The sequence below is a fragment of the Rana temporaria genome, chromosome 10 (genome assembly GCF_905171775.1).
Source record: "Rana temporaria chromosome 10, aRanTem1.1, whole genome shotgun sequence".
Lineage (NCBI taxonomy): Eukaryota > Metazoa > Chordata > Amphibia > Anura > Ranidae > Rana > Rana temporaria.
Genome location: NC_053498.1, coordinates 144,460,888 through 144,478,069, shown reverse-complemented (window position 1 = coordinate 144,478,069; position 17,182 = coordinate 144,460,888). Strand labels below are relative to the sequence as shown.

The window sequence follows — 17,182 nt, the reverse complement described above, 5'->3', positions numbered from 1 at the left end:
GGACAAAAGTCTCCTTTCCTGCAGCATGCTGGCAAGGGATGGGCTTTTCTACTCAGGCTGTGGCTGCTTTTTAAAGAAATTGAGCTATAAAACTTTGCACATCTATTGGTTTGATGCACCTGGAATGTATTTGGTTTATTCAGTTGGGCTTTCACAACAAAATGCTTTATGCTATCCAGTACCTTGCACACTCCAAAATGAAATGGAGATTTGGATGGCTTTAGGCCACTGTCGACTTTTTTTTTTCTTTTTTCTTTTTTTTTCAAAGTATTTTGATTGGATGTTGTTTATCTATGCAGGTGAACACTCATCTCCGCAGACCTCTCCAGCTGCTTGGAAGAAAGGGAAAAAACAGGGTAAGCACAAACGGCAGAAACCCATGGAATCTTCGGACAGTAATGGTTCTCATCCCAATCTGCCGCCACGGCCGAGGAGGTCAGGTCCTTTGCCGCAGTCTTGGTCACCGTCCGAAGTTTCCTATCCAAGCCCTTCAAATATGGCTTTCCCTCCTCCTATGATGATCCCAATCCAGCCAGCCTTTTCTATGCCGGGCTTTCCGCAGATGACTACGACAGTGGCAGGAGACTGTACCAACTCATCCGTGACCCCGGAGTCCATACCGCAATCCAACATTTCCTACAACATGCAGACCTTCCCGGGATTCCCCACCCCGTACATGGGTACCCTCATGGCTGTTTTTCTTCCCAACTACAACATGTACCCAACCATGAATCCACAGATGAACCCAACCATGAATCCACAGATGAACCCAACCATGAATCCACAGATGAACCCAACCATGAATCCACAGATGAACCCAACCATGAATCCACAGATGAACCCAACCATGAATCCACAGATGAACCCAACCATGAACCCACAGATGCCTCAGCCTTTCTTCCCTTCCCAGTACCCCTGCCCACCAGCTTATCCGTACACTGGAATGCCCAGCGCCCCTCAGAATTTTCCATCCCAGATCCCTACAGACTTTGTGGACCCAACTTCTCGAGCCTCATCCCCCATGTCTGCTGAGGGACAGCAGGAAGCACAAATTGAAGATCCACACCTCTTCAGTCACTCTAGAAGCAGCTCTCCGCTGCAATTGGTCCTCCTTCAGGAGGAATTACCAAAACCGGCAGAGCCTCAAGAGGGAGCCAACGCAGAGAACCAGTCGGATATCAAATGTGTGAGTTATGTTTTGTCCTTTTAATAATGGTTTAGGGTTGGCTTTGTAATTAATGACCAAAGGAAGTGTTATCAAAGGACTAATGTAGCAGTAAAATGCTCTTCACCTGTTTGTTTGTTTTCTTCCTTTGTTGCACCCCAATGCGGCTGAGCTCCTGTGCCCTCTTTGCAGCCCCTTTCGGTCTACATGCACTCCAGCCATGGCTGGAAGGCATTTCTCAGTGGTTTTTTTTGATGTGGACCATGCTTGTATTTTGTGCGTTAAATAGAGTAAATAGATACCTAACACGTCACGCCTTAAAATTGTGCACACATGTAATGGCGCCAAACTTTGGTACTTAAAAATCTCCATAGGCGACGCTTTAATTTTTTTTACAGGTTACTATTTTTGAGTTACAGAGGAGGTCTAGTGCTAGAATTGTTGCTCTCGCTCTAACGCACGCGATGATATCTCACATGTGGTGTTTGAACGGCGTTTACATATGTGGGCGGGACTTGCATGCGTGTTCGCTTGTAAGCGCGAGCTACCGGGGACAGGGGCGCTTTTAAAAAAAAAAGTTTTTATTTTACTTTATTTATTTTTACACTTTATTTATTTTTTTCTTTTTTTTTTATCACTTTTATTCCTATTACAAGGAATGTAAACATCCCTTGTAATAGGAATCAGTGTGACAGGTCCTCTTTATGGAGAGATGTGGGGTCAATAAGACCCCACATCTCTCCTCCAGGCTGGAAAGCATGAGATTGTGAAATAAAATTCACAGATCTCATGCGGACAGCCGCGAGTGCGGCTTTGTTTACTTCCGGGTACCCGGGTGTGACGTCATAACGTCGCGCCCGGGCCTACGACGGTCATAAAGATGACTGGTGACCATCTGGTCACCAGTCATCTCTATGCTTCCCTGCCAGCGCCGGCCGATTCGTTCTCCGGGCCCCCGATGGCACGGGAGAGCCCAGAGAAGCACCGGATGGCGGCGCTGCCTATAAGAACGATCAAGCGGCGGATCTCCCGCTTTGATCGTTCTTATCGTGCAGAGAATCGCTGGCTGAAGACGGTGATATCTGAATGATGCCTGTAGCTGCACCCATCATTCAGATATCACCGTCCATGGACGTCCTCGGTTGTTAAGTGGTTAAAATGGCCACTTGTAGTCCCCATCGACAGTCCATGTGACAATACAGGAGCTCCATTAGGAGACAGGAATAGAGCTTTGTCACCCTGTAACCAGTGTTAATTTTGACATCAATTTTTGATTTAGTTTCAGCCATCTTTTGACTTAAATGCCGTTTTAGTCGTATTTTAGTCATCTGAATTGTTTTAGTTGACTAAAATCTCAAGTACGTTTTAATCTACTAAAATCGAAGGGGTTTAGTGAAATTGTAACACATTATTGATCTACTAAAACTAAAACCCTATTTGGTTGTCCCAGTCTTAGTTCTTTCTCTAAGAAGAATCTAACAAATCTTCTCTGTGTCTCTTTCTACAGACGGACGCCGCGGAGGACAGCGGGAACAATGACAGCCACTCTGCTTCTAGTGAACTTTTTGATCTCTTGCTACAAGAGGATTCCCAGTCTGGTACTGGGTCAGCGGCTTCAGCAAGCGGATCTGCCAATTCCAGCTCCTTGGGGATTGGTTCCAACGGTTCTACCTCAAACAGGACTTCAGGAAGTGGCGTAGGTAATGATTCCCTTGGACATTTTCCTTTCCTTGGTCACCTAAATAATAGATTTGCCATAGTAAGTATCCATTATCCTAGTCTAACCATGCTCAAACAATGGACTCCGCAATACACCGGACCTCGTGTATAATAACTGGACTAAGGAAAGTCTCTGTGTTGCCTATAGCAACCAATCAGATGCCGCTCATTTAATAATTTTTTTAGTTTATATGAATGTGATCAGTTTATGATGAATCGGCTCATCTATCTGTATTAAAGGGGTTGTATGGGTTCGTGTTTTTTTCACCTTAATGCATTCTATGCACCTTGCACTCTCCGGCCCCCCTGTTATACTTGCCTAAGCCCCAAATCCCTGTGGGCGCGATCCCGCAATGCTTTCCCCCAGCTTGAGGTGGCTCTTCATTGGATGATTGATAGCAGCGCAGCCATTGACTCCCGCTGTTGTCAATCAAATCAATGATGCGGCACGCCTGGGGGGCGGGAATGATACACCCGGCGGCTATGGCCGCTGACTGTATCACACGGGAGCGCGCCCGCAAGGTAACCCCCTTAAGAGAGCTTCCCAGAGGGGGTTAGCTCTTGCAGGGAGGAGCCAAGACAGCTGCCGTGGGACACCAGAACAGGAGGATCGGGGGCCACTCGAACTGCACAGTGGAGGTAAGTATGACATGTTTGTTATTTTAAAAAAAAAAATGAACCCATACAACCCCCTTTATTGTTTCAATTACCTTGTTTCTGTTTTTAATCTTATATTTATATGGGGGGCAGCCATATTTATTGATTACAAATTCCAGCAGTGCTTTCTTTAACCACTTAAGACCCGGACCATTATGCAGGTTAAGGACCTGGCCAGTTTTTGCGATTCGGCACTGTGTCGCTTTAACTGACAATTGCGCGGTCGTGCGACGTGGCTCCCAAACTAAATTGGCGTCCTTTTTTTCCCACAAATAGAGCTTTCTTTTGGTGGTATTTGATCACCTCTGGGGTTTTTATTTTTTGCGCTATAAACAAAAATAGAGTGATAATTTTGAAAAAAATTGCTATAATAAATATCCCCCAAAAAAGATCTAAAAAAATATATATATTTTTCCTCAGTTTAGGCCGATACGTATTCTTCTACCTATTTTTGGTTAAAAAAAATCGCAATAAGCGTTTATCGATTGGTTTTCGCGACATTTATAGCGTTTACAAAATAGGGGATAGTTTTATGGCATTTTTATTAATAATTTTTTTTTTTTTTTACTACTAATGGTGGCGATCAGCGTTTTTTTTTTTTTCGTGACCGCGACATTATGGCGGACACATCGGACAATTTTGACACATTTTTGGGACCATTGTCATTTTCACAGCAAAAAGTGCTATAAAAATGCACTGATTACTGTGAAAATTACAATTGCAGTTTGGGAGTTGACCACTAGGGGGGCGCTAAAGGGGGTTAAGTGTGACCTCATATGTGTTTCTAACTGTAGGGGGGCGGGACGTGTGACGTCATTGATGGTATTTTCCTATATCAGGGAACAGACGATCAATGACAGCGCCACTGTGAAGAACGGGGAAGGTGTGTTTACACACAGCTCTTCCCGTTCTTCAGCTCCGGAGGACCGATTGCGTCCGCGGCCCCCGAGCTTCAGACCCTATGGCTGGGCTTAAAGGGCCACGTACAGGTACGTGGATGTGCCCAGCCGTGCCATTCTGCCGACGTATATCGGCGTGAAGGGGTCTTTAAGTGGTTAAAGAGATCTGGTCTCATTCAGATTCTGAAAATGTACATTTTGTAGTTCAGTTTGTGCAGGCTTACTTCTGAAAGCCTTCATTCTGCTCCCTATCCAGCCAACTCTACAGCTTGAGAATCAGCAGGCACCCAAGGTCTGACACTTGTCAGAGGCCTGGCTTTTCATGCCATCTTTTAGCTTCTTGGTTTGCATAACTGTGCAAGCAATGGAACCCAGAAGTTGTTCTTCTGTTGAGCTTCTGTTACGCTCTTTTAGGTGCTGGGGGGGGGGGGTGTGTGGTCAGGCTGTGGACAAGGAACCAACTGTGGCTGTCTTCAGGTGACCCCTGACTCTTAAGCTGGAACTAGAAGAAAGGTGCGGCACTGGGTCTTGTAAACCTGTAGGTGTTCCCTGCCAGAGAGAATGATTATCCAGTGGTTGCTGAAGGTCGGCTCTTTGCTCAAGTAGGGACTGGGCTGCACACGTGCAAGGAGAAAGGCTCCAGAAGCAGAACACGTAAACTCCATGTGTAAAACCAAATTCTCTTGGCCTTTCCTCGTGATTTGGCAACCCTCCTACCCCCAGACTCTTGAATTCCCTCAGAGGGTATGTCGTCCCCATCAAGAGGAATGTCCTGAACACCACACAAACATGTTTGGAAAGATCAGTTTGTAAATGGATAGAAAACTGTCTAAAAGAGGCTTGTCAATTGGTCAGACTGCGTCTCTAGACACCTGTACACCAGACCTGATGTTGGGCCTCTAGGCTCTGAAGAAAAGGGTACGCCCTTGAAACGCGTCTAGGCTCTGAAGAAAAGGGTACGCCCTTGAAACGCGTCTAGGCTCTGAAGAAAAGGGTACGCCCTTGAAACGCGTCTAGGCTCTGAAGAAAAGGGTACGCCCTTGAAACGCGTCAGCCATTTGGGATATCGTCTGATCCCCGTCAACATGACATCCGATGTACAGGTGTCTAGAGACGCAGTCTGACCAATTGACAAGCCTCTTTTACATGCTCGTTTGTGAGTACAGTGGAACCTCGGATTGCGAGTAACGCGGTTAATGTGTGTTTCACAGTATGAGCGATGTGTATTTTTTAAATATCCCAACTCAGTTTGCGAGTGTTTCGTGAAATGAGCAGGATTCAGGCCAAAGCGGTGTGCAGTATCACCTTTGGCCTGAGGTGGGGGGAGCGCCGATCGCAGCCGTTCGGAAAAGCCAGAGGACTCAGGACAGCTCAGTTGACCTCGGAAAGGCTCAGGAACGGAGTCTTTCCCAGGTCAGCCAAACTGTCCTCGGGCCTTTATGGACGTTTCTGAGGCTCTCCAGCGCCCCATCTGGCCGCATGCGGTATTGCATGCCATTGAAGTCAATGCAGAACAAATTATTTACGTTTCCATTGACTTCAATGGGGAAACTCGCTTTGATATGCGAGTACTTTGGATTACGAGCATTCTCCTGGAACGGATTTTGCTCGTAATCCAAGGTTCCACTGTATAAACATTGTTTTTTACGCTTTTAATAAAATTCGACCATTGGTAATGCACAAGGTCGATGCGCCCTCTTTTTTTTTTTTTTTTTTTTCATTTTTTTCCACTTTCAAGAATACCCATTGTTCTGAGGAGGGCTGCGAGACTACAGGCTTTAGAGTTGGTCGCACCACCTTTCTATAGACTAAACACCCAAGCGCAGGAGATTATTATTGTTTTATGATCTGGACCCATTACAGAAAATGGTGTGCAAGAGGAATGCTGTGTAGTAAGGGCACTGCAAAAATGTTGTGTTTTTTTGTAACATTTGTACTTTATATTTTTGTTAAGCTGCCTCTATATTCGACTGGATGGCGCTCCAATTTCTTGTCCTATAGCGGGACAGTTGTCCTGCGAAAGTGTATTAGCTATGAGTCCATAGTAGATATATAAATATATACAGTATTTATATTGGGGTAGATTCAGATAGAGTTGCGGATCTTTAGATCCGCGTAAATCTATCTGATTTACGATCCGCCGGCGCAAATTTGAGAGGCTAGTGCAGTATTCAGAAAGCACTTACCTCCAAACTTGCGCCGGCGGATCGTAACTCCCCCGGTGGAATTCAAATTCCGCGGCTAAGGGGGAGTGTACAATTTAAATCAGGCGCGTCCCTGCGACGATTTAACTGCGCGTGCGCCGCCGGCGAAATTTCCCAGTGCGCATGCTCCAAATGACGTCGCTAGGACGTCATTGCTTTCGGCGTGAACGTAAATTACGGCCATCCGTATTCGCGACCGACTTACGCAAACGACGTAAAAATTCAAAACTCGGCGCGGGAACGACGTCCATACTTAACATTGGCTGCGCCTCCTAATAGCAGGAGCAACGTTACGACGACTTACGCAAACAACGTAAAAAACTACCGCCGGCCGCACGTACGTCTGTGAATCGGCGTAAGTATGCAATTTGCATACTCTACGCTGACAACTACGGGAGCGCCACCTAGCGGCCAGCGTCAGAATGCACCCTAAGATACAACGGCGTAAGAGACTTATGCCAGTCGTATCTTAGGCTACAGTCGGCGTATCTAGCTTTCTGAATACAGAAAGTAGATACGCCGGCGCAACTCAGCAATTACGCGGCGTATCTATGGATACGCTGGCGTAATTGCTCTCTGAATCCACCCCATTATATTTATATTTATTTTTTTCCATACTTATCTGAGGAGGAACTGAACTTTCACCAGCTGATGGCCTTAGATGAGCTTTTTTTAGTTGCCGTTGTCAGATTTCATGTACAGTAGCTCTTCATGGGTGTTTATTTTATATTATATCTTATTTTTTCTTATTTTTTTTCTTCTAAAACCCTAAAGGGAGCAGTAACAGCAGCAAGTATTTTGCTAGCAAGTCCTCTGCTAGCAAGTCCTCCGACACTTCCAAGAAGGGTCACAAACGCCAGGAAGCTACAGAATCGGAGTCCTTCCCCAAGGCTGCTGCTGCTGCAGACTCTATATGGACTGTTATAGAGCGTACACCTTCCCCTATCATGATGACCTATCAAGTACCTGAGAGGTGAGTCCACAAAGGTTTGTGCGGTTAAGTACTGTCCTAATGTAGAACTGGGCTCAGCCTATGGAAGCCTAAAATGTTTACATATTTTTTAGCAAACACACACGCCCTCACTGACAGCTACAAGCACTGAGGAGTAATTTGTTTTCAAAATTGAGCAAAATCACTTCTAGCTCTCCAGCTCTACTTAAAGTGGCTGGAAGAAGATATTTTGAATCTAAACACTATGGGCCAGATTCACGTAGGAGCACGTATCTTTGTTCCGGCGTAGTGCATCCTATTTACGCTACGCCTCCGCAACTTAGACGGGCAAGTGCAGTATTCACAAAGCACTTGCTCCGTAAGTTGCGGCGTAGCGTAAATTGGCCGGCGTAAGCCTGCCTAATTCAAATGTGGAAGAGGTGGGCGTGTTGTATTTAAATCAATCGTGACCCCACGTAAATGACGCGCTTAAAGAACGGCGCATGCTCAGTATCACGTCAAATTTTTTCCATAAGTTACGCCGGCTCAATGCCTGTGACGTCAACGTAACCTACGTAACAGCCCCATTCACGTACGACTTGCGTAAACAACGTAAAAAGATACGCTTGCCGACGTCCATACTTTGCATTACCTACGCCTCATATATGCAAGCCTTACGTAAAAGGCGTAGCGGCCTTAAGTACGTTCGTGAATCAGCGTATCTACCTAATTTACATATTTGACGCGTAAATCTACGGAAGCGCCCCTTGCAGCCAGCGCAAATATTGCACCCAAGATACGACGGCGTAGGAGACTTACGCCGCTCGTATCCTGGCCAAATCTATGCGTAACTGATTCTAAGAATCAGGCGCATAGATACGACGGCTCGGATTTGGGCGTACATGGAGATACGCCGTCGTAAGTCCATCGTGAATCTGGCCCTATTTGTTAAGATCACGTCTACTGTAAAACTCTCTATGCAAGAGAAGAGCGTAAAAACGTACCTCATGTAAGACAGTGAAAACTTACCAAACCTTCCCATAGACACCCTCCTAAACCTTGTGGACGGCGTTCTTAGAAGAGTTGAATCTGTTATAGCTGCGAAGAGTGGGCCAACTCAATATTGAACCCTACGGACTTAGGGCCTCTTTCACGCAGGGGTGGTGTCGGCAGTAAAGCTCCGCTAAAAAGCGGCGCTTTACTGTCAATTTTGCGGCGCTATTTGCCCGCTAGCGGGGGCGGTTTTACCCCCTGCTAGCGACTGAGAAAGGGTTAAAAACCAGCCACGGTGCCCCATTGATTTCAATGGGCAGGAGCGGTATACACACCGCTCCAAAGATGCTGCTAGCAGGACTTTTTTTCACCGTCCTGCTAGCGCACCGCTCCAGTGTGAAAGCCCTTGGGGTTTTTACACTGGAGAGACAGCAGTGGCTTTTTCAGGCGCTATTTTTAGCGTTATAGCGCCTGCAAAGCGACCCAGTGTCACAATGTGAAAGGGGTCTAAGACTGGGGTGCCATTAAAGGGGTTGTTAAGGTACACGTTGCATTAAGGTGAAAAAACATCCGAGGATTAGCAGCCCTCCAGTCCCCCCGTTTACTTACCCGACCCCTCGAAAGTCCCGCGCCGTGAACGTGCTGGCTTCTCGGCCGGGCTTCTCGGCTCATTCATTGGTTGATTGCAAGCAGCGCAGCCATTGGCTCGCTCTGCTGTCAATCACATCCAATGACGCCGCGTGTCGGGGCCGAGTGATACAGTCTGGCTGTATCACGGGAGCGCGCTTGGAAGAACTAACCCCCATGGGAGAGAGCTCGCATGAAGGGGGTTGGTTCTTGCGGGGAGGAGCCGAGACAGCCGCCCAGGGACCCCAGAAGACAGGGTTTGGGGCCACTCTGTGCAAAACGAGCTGCACAGTGGAGGGAAGTATAACATGTTTGTTATTCAAAAAAATAAATAAAAAATAATTACCTTTACCAACCCCTTTAAAGTTCATGTGCGTGTAAAGAAAGGCAAGTGTCCCAATACTTTTGGAAATATAGTGTATCTTCCCTATATTTTTTTTTGGGGGGGGGGGGGGTGTTTTAAGGGACTGGACGTTTGAAGAACCACTTGACTTGGATGTCTTCTGTGGGAAGGGTAATAATAGGATTTTTTGTACTCACCGTAAAATCCTTTTCTCTGAGTCCATGGACGGACACAGCTCCTTAAATCTTGACAAGTGGGTTATGTTCCCTGTTTACATGAGAGGACCTCTCCTGTAAACAGGGAACATAACCCACTTGTCAAGATTTAAGGAGCTGTGTCCGTCCATGGACGATAAGAGAAAAGCATTTTCTGTAAGATCTCTTTGCTACTTTCCCACTAATTGGCCACATTTAGGCAATTATTATTATTATTTATTATTATTATTATTATTATTATTATTATACAGGATTGTGTGGAAAGTTGGGCTTCAAAGATCACTTTTGCCAAAATAATAAACATAATGCAGTAATCTAGAACTAGTTTCATTTGGTGACCTCCAACAATGGGACTGCTTGTTTCTATGAAGGATTGTGTCTTTTTTATTTTGTTTTCCCTCATTATATTTATATTTTTCTGTTTCTATGAAGGATTGTGTCTTTTTTATTTTGTTTTCACACATTATATTTATATTTTTCTGTTTCTATGAAGGATTGTGTCTTTTTTATTTTGTTTTCACACATTATATTTATATTTTTCTGTTTCTATGAAGGATTGTGTCTTTTTTATTTTGTTTTCACACATTATGGGCCAGATTCTCGTAGATCGGCATAAAAATGGGCGGGCGTAACGTATCTGATTTACGTTCCGCCGCCGCAAGTTTTTCAGGCAAGTGCTTTATTCCCAAAGCACTTGCCTGTAAAGTTGCGGCGGCGTAGCGTAAATCACCCGGCGGAATTCAAATTTGGCGGGTAGGGGGGCGTGTTTCATTTAAATGAAGTGCGTCCCCGCGCCGAACGAACGGCGCATGCGCCGTCCCTAAAATTTCCCGGCGTGCTTTGTTTTAAATGACGTCGCAAGGACGTCATTGGTTTTGACGTGGACGTAAATGACGTCCAGCACCATTCACGGACGACTTACACAAACGACGTAACTTTTTAAATTTTCGACGCGGGAACGACGGCCATACTTAACATTGACTGCGCCTCACAGACCCAGGGGCAACTTTACGCCGGGAAAAGCCTAACGTAAACGTTGTAACTTTACTGCGTCGGCTGCACGTACGTTCGGGAATTCGCGTATCTAGCTAATTTGCATACTCGACGGGGAAATCGACGGAAGCGCCACCTAGCGGGCAAAAAAAAAATTGCAGTTAAGATCCGACGGCGTAAGAGACTTACACCTGTCGGATCTATTGAATATCTATGCGTAACTGATTCTAAGAATCGGTCGCATAGATACGACGGCGCTGGGCAGAGATACGACGGCGAATCTGGAGATGCGCCGTCGTATCTCTTTTGAGAATCTGGGCCTATATGTATATTTTTCTGTTTCTATGAAGGATTGTGTCTGTTTTTATTTTGTTTTCACACATTATATGTATATTTTTCTGTTTCTATGAATTGCGGGCGCCTTGCTGCTCTGCCCGCTGGACCTGCCACACTTCTCTCCTTGGCGGGCTCTTTAAGCAGCGGGCCCCTGGACCCTTCTCTTATTCCTGAGCTCTCGCTGTTCCTTTTGCAGGGATCGGGAGACCTTGTTGAAAGAAGATCTGGAAAAGCTAACGGCCATGCGCAGCAAGCAGCCCTGGTTCACAGAGGAACAAAAGGAGGAGCTGGCGGAAGTACATTCTTGGATCCGAACGCGCACGATCCCGCAAGAGATAGACACCAAGGTACGGAAAACCAGCATCTGCCTGCTCAGGGTTCACCACCACCACTTCCTGCCCGGTCATCCGGGAAGTGGTCCTGTCATCCGGACTGGACATCTTTTGACGTCCAGCAGGAGAACATGCCGGCGCGTGCCCGCGGCGTGTCAGTCTGACACGCCACCTTTCCGATCGTGATAAGAAAATGTCAGAGACTTCTTCGCACAAGGGAACAACTATGACCAATCACATCTGATCATCATAAACCAGGAAGTGCCGGTAAACAGCATTTCTCGGTTCACACTGACAGGAAGTGCCAATCAGCGGCTCTCTTTTTCAGGGGGGGTGTCTGTGCTGATAGTCAGCACATCCCCCCCCCCCCCAAATGTACCAATCACCTGCAAACCAGTGCCCCAATAATAAAATCTGCAAGTGCCCACCGCAGTGCCAATCCCTGCCCACCAGTAACACCTGTCAGTACCTCATCATCAGTGCCCATCAATTCTACATATCAGTGCCAACTCATCAGTGCCCGTCAGTGAAGGGGGGAAAACAACGTTTTATGACAAACGAAAAAAAAAAAAATCTTGGTATTTTTTTTTAGTTTGTTTAGCAAAAAATAAAAACCACAGAGATGATCAAATATCACCAAAAGAAATCTCTATTTGTGGGAAGAAAATGATAAAAATGTAGTTTGTGTGCAGTGTAGCACGACCGCGCAATTGTCATTCAAAGTGTGGCGCCGCTGAAAATTGTCCTGGGCAGGAAGGGGGGGGGGGGGGGTGCCCGGTATTGAAGGGGTTAAAGGGGTTTTTAAACCAAAAAGCCAATGTTTATTATCCTGCAAGCTTACCAGTTCTTAGATGCGATGGCTGCATTTGTTTTCCCTTTTTTTTTCCTTTCTTCTATTTTTCACCTGGTGATCTAGCCAGCAAGTCTGTTGCTTTTTTTTTTTTTTTTTTTCAAGCTCTCCAGCAGAATGCATCAGTTTACATGGATGAGACAATCCATCTACAGGGGTGCTTACAATGCTCCGCTTTTATTTATTCATGCAAAAGCTTTTATCTCAAAGGGGGGGGGGGGGACTGCTTGCTGCGACTGCTTCTAAAGTATAAGCTGGAATTTGGCTTCAATTTTCTTAGTGCATTTAAATCTGCTAATACATTTAACGCTCCCGTCCCCCCTAGACTGCCAGTGCTGTTGTCAAAATGTGCCCCCTGTTATCCTTCATCCAGACTGGGGACACGCTAATACAGGAGGTGTGTCACCGGCCAGATCACCAGGTGAATACAGAGGAGAAAAAAAGCCTAATAAAAGGAAACTAATGCAGGCACAGCATCTGATGATTGGTAAGCTGCAGTATAATGCATGTATGGTTTGGGGTTTACCACCGCTTTACTCCTCTAAGGAAGGATTACTACTATCACTGCGGTCACAGAAGGGGGCGTGTCCGAGAAAAGGAGGGACACGCCTTTGCTGCCAGCAATGACCGCTTTCCTCTTTCTTGCAAGGCTGAGAAAATGATTGGCTGCCTCTGGGTTGCTGGAAGCCCCAAACTGTTCAACGTAATCCCAGTTTATTCATGTATGGCTTAATAAACTGCAGCTTCTTGCATGCTTCTGTTCTGTAGATATCAATGTAGAGCTTGCCTGCAGGTCCTCAGCTGAAAGGGGGCTTCTTGATGGTTTTAACCACTTAAGCCCCGGATCAATATGCAGCCTAAAGACCCAAGGTGTTTTTACAGTTCGGGACTGCGTCGCTTTAACAGACAATTGCGCGGTCGTGCGACGTGGCTCCCAAACAAAATTGTCGTCCTTTTTTCCCCACAAATAGAGCTTTCTTTTGGTGGTATTTGATCACCTCTGCGTTTTTTAGTTTTTGCGCTATAAACAAAAATAGAGCGACAATTTTGAAAAAAATGCAATATATTTTACTTTTTGCTATAATAAATATCCCCCAAAAATATATATAAAAAATTTATTTTTTCCCTCAGTTTAGGCCGATACGTATTCTTCTACCTATTTTTAGTAAAAAAAAAAATCGCAATAAGCGTTTATCGATTGGTTTGCGCAAAATTTATAGCGTTTACAAAATAGGGGATAGTTTTATTGCATTTTTATTAATTATTTTTTTTTTACTACTAATGGCGGCGATCAGCGATTTTTTTTGTGACTGCGACATTATAGCGGACACTTCGGACAATTTTGACACATTTTTGGGACCATTGTCATTTTCACAGCAAAAAAATGCATTTAAATTGCATTGTTTATTGTGAAAATGACAGTTGCCGTTTGGGAGTTAACCACAGGGGGCGCTGTAGGAGTTAGGGTGCACCTAGTGTGTGTTTACAACTGTAGGGGGGTGTGGCTGTAGGACTGACGTCATCGATCGAGTCTCCCTATAAAGGGGATGACTCGATCGATGACGCCGCCACAGTGAAGCACGGGGAAGCCGTGTTTACATACGGCTCTCCCCGTTCTTCAGCTCCGGGGAGCGATCGCGACGGAGCGGCTATAAACATAGCCGCGCCGTGGTCCCGGAGCGAACCCGACCGCCGCGCGTAGCGGGGGGGGGGGGTCCCCGATCGGACCCCCCACCCTCTAATAGGCAAGGACGTACATTAACGCCCATGTGCCTGTACGTGCCATATTGTGGACGTACATTTACATGCGGAGGTCGGGAAGTGGTTAAGAAGAACAGCTGAAGCCCCTGCGTCCTTTTTATGTGCGCAAGATCGTTTTAACCCCTTCACGCTGACTGTATGCAAATATGCGGCCCCACTGGGCTGGTCTTTTTTTTTTTTTTTGTGTATCTTCCTTTGTGCTGGGAGCGTGCCCGCATAGCGCCCTCCCAGCACAGGGGCCCCGGGCCCAATTCTAACGATCGGGACCCGGAACGTCTGATTCCAGGTCACTTGATTGCTGTGATGACCTCTGATTGGCTATCACAGTGATGAGTCACTGTGAAGCCCCGCCCCCCTGTGTCTCCTCTCTTTGTGAATGGACGAGAGAGATACATTGTATCTTTCTCTCTCTCCTTGCAGGAGAGGAAAAAAATAAAATAAAAGGTTTGATTTAGGTCAGCCCCAGGGTTAGTGTTTGGGTCAAGGTTGGGGGTCAAAGGTCGGGGACAGGATTTTTTTTTTTTTTTTAAAGCCTCGTTCACACGCTCGGTTTTGTCGGCAAGAAAACTGCTGGCAGAGCTTTCTTGCCGAGTACTCATTTGCAGATTCCTCGCGTATACAAACGGAAGCGCCACCTAGCGGCCAGCGTGAGATTGCAGCCTAAGATCCGACGGTGTAAGTCACTTACACCTGTCGGATCTAAGGGAGATCTATGCGGAACCTGATTCTATGAATCGGCCGCATAGATCCGACCGTCGGATCTTTTTCTGAATCTGCCCCCATGTGCGTGTAAAGTCACGTTGGAAGGGGCCGTCCCCAAACTCTTCCCACAAAGTTGGGAGCGTGAAATTGTCCAAAATGTCTTGGTATGCCGACATCTTAAGAGTTCCCTTCACTGGAACTAAGGGGCCAACCCAACCCCTGAAAAACAACCCCACACCATAATCCCCCCTCCCCCCCCCCCCCACACCATAATCCCCCCCCCCCCCCCCACACCATAATCCCCCCCCCCCCCCCCCCCCCACACCATAATCCCCCCCTCCCCCCCCCCCACACCATAATCCCCCCTCCCCCCACACCATAATCCCACCCCCCCCAAATGATTTGGCCCAGTGCACAAAGAAAGATCCATAAAGAGATGCCTCTGCTAGTCTCAGGCAAGTGCTTTGAGGCAAGAATACCAAACCGTCTCCTTGCTAGCGATGTTGTCGGATGCCCGTTGGGATGGGATTCCGCCCAACCTTTTCGCTAGGCTTTCAAAGTCTGTAGAAACCGGGGACAAAGTACTACGTGTACTTTGTCCCCATGAAAAAAAATGACCTGAGAGCAGTTCCTTAACCACTTTAATACCGGACATTTTCACCCCCTTCCTGCCCAGGCCAATTTTCAGCTTTCAGCGCGGTCACGCTTTGAATAACAATTGCGCTGTCGTGCGACGCGGCTCCAAAACAAAATTGATGTCCTTTTTTTCCCCCCCACAAATAGAGCTTTCTTCTGGTGGTATTTGATCACCTCTGCGGTTTTTATTTTTTGCGGTATAAACAAAAAAAATGACCGACCATTTTGAAAAAAACAGAATTTTTTACTTTTTTGCTATAATAAATATCTCATTTTTTATTTTTATTTTTTAACAATTTTTTCCCTCAGTTTAGGCCGATACGTATTCTTCTACATATTTTTGGTAAAAAAAAAAAAAAATTGCAATAAGCGTTTATTGATTGGTTTGCGCAAAAGTTATAGCGTCTACAAAATAGGGGATAGTTTTATGGCATTTTTATTAATAATGTTTTTTTCTTTACTACTAATAGCGGTGATCAGCGTTTTTTGTTTTTTTTATCCTGACTGCGACATTATGGCGGACACATCGGAGACTTTTGACACTATTTTGGGACCATTGTCATTTTTACAGCGATCAGTGATCTAAAAATACACTGATTACTGGCAGGGAAGGGGTTAACATGTAGGGGGGCGATGAAGGGGTTACGCGTGACCTAGGGAGTGATTCTAACTGTTAGGGGGCGTGGCTTGCCATGACCGCGACATGTCACTAGGAAGAACAAGAAGATGTTGTGTTTACACCGACATCGCCCCGTTCTTCAGCTCTGTGACCCGATCGCGGGACACCGGCAGGAATAGAGTCCACGGACGCGAGCGGCAAATAAAAGGGGACGTGTATAATATATATACACGCCCATTTGTGCAGCCGTGCCATTCTGTCAACATAAAAAGGCGGTCGGCAAGCAGTTAAAGTGTGATGCATTATTTAAGAATGTCTCTACAATTTCCAAACTCCATATATACTGCTGGAGTGAAAAATGTCATTATTTATGGTATTGAGGTATGACCATGCACTACAGACCAGTGTTCATTTTTACGTCAAATTTCAATTTAGTCTTAGTCTTTTGACTAAAATAGCATTTTAGTTTTAGTCATATTATAGTCATCTCAATTGTTTTAACCACTTCCAGACCGCTGTACGACTATATATGGCCTAACTTTAAAGATACATATCTCGGTAACGGCAGCAGCTGCTGCCACAAGCGAGGTATCTATCTTTACTGTCAGCGGTTCTGGTAACGATAACGGCGGTCTCCGCGGCGGATTCGCCGCGAGATCGCCGTTATCGGTGGTGGGAGAGGGCCCCCTCCCGCGCCCTCCGCCGCTTACCGGAGCCGTCGGTAGCGGCGGAGGAGATCGCGACCGTTCGGGAGCTGAGCGGGGACGAGACTGAAGGAAAAATCTCCTTCGCCCGTCCCCATAGCTCGGCTGGGCGGAAGTGACGTCAAAACGTCAGTCCCGCCCAGCCTCTTAACCACTAGCCGACCGCGCACCGTCATTATACGGCGGCAGGTCGGCTCTCCTGGGCGAGAGCCCGTAGCTATACGTCCTATCGTATAGCCGCCACTAGGGGGCGCGTGCGCGCCGCCGGAGGCGCGCGCGCTCCCCGCTCGCCCCCGACTCCCGTGCGTGTGCCCGGCGGGCGCGATCGCCGCCGGGCACACGCGATCGCTCGTTACAGAGCGGGGACCGGGAGCTGTGTGTGTAAACACACAGCTCTCGGTCCTGTCAGCGGGGGAAATGCTGATCTTCTGTTCATACAATGTATGAACAGAAGATCAGTGTTTCCCCTAGTGAGGCCCCCCCCCACAGTAAGAAC

The 17,182-nt window shown here is 46.6% G+C and overlaps 1 protein-coding gene across 8 annotated transcripts in view; it reads left to right on the top strand.

Moving 5' to 3' along the window:
* PER3 (period circadian regulator 3) overlaps positions 1–17,182 on the top strand; it is a 109,202-nt gene that overhangs the window by 87,743 nt on the left and 4,277 nt on the right. For 7 of the 8 annotated variants that reach the window (XM_040326473.1, XM_040326477.1, XM_040326478.1 and 4 more), the window contains 4 exons: positions 300–1,186; positions 2,673–2,865; positions 7,419–7,617; positions 11,279–11,429. In XM_040326473.1, the coding sequence (XP_040182407.1) occupies positions 300–1,186; positions 2,673–2,865; positions 7,419–7,617; positions 11,279–11,429 (1,430 nt within the window). Of the gene's footprint in view, positions 1–299; positions 1,187–2,672; positions 2,866–7,418; positions 7,618–11,278; positions 11,430–12,589; positions 12,752–17,182 lie in introns of all 8 variants that reach the window. The other variant, XM_040326475.1, reaches the window with a different exon arrangement.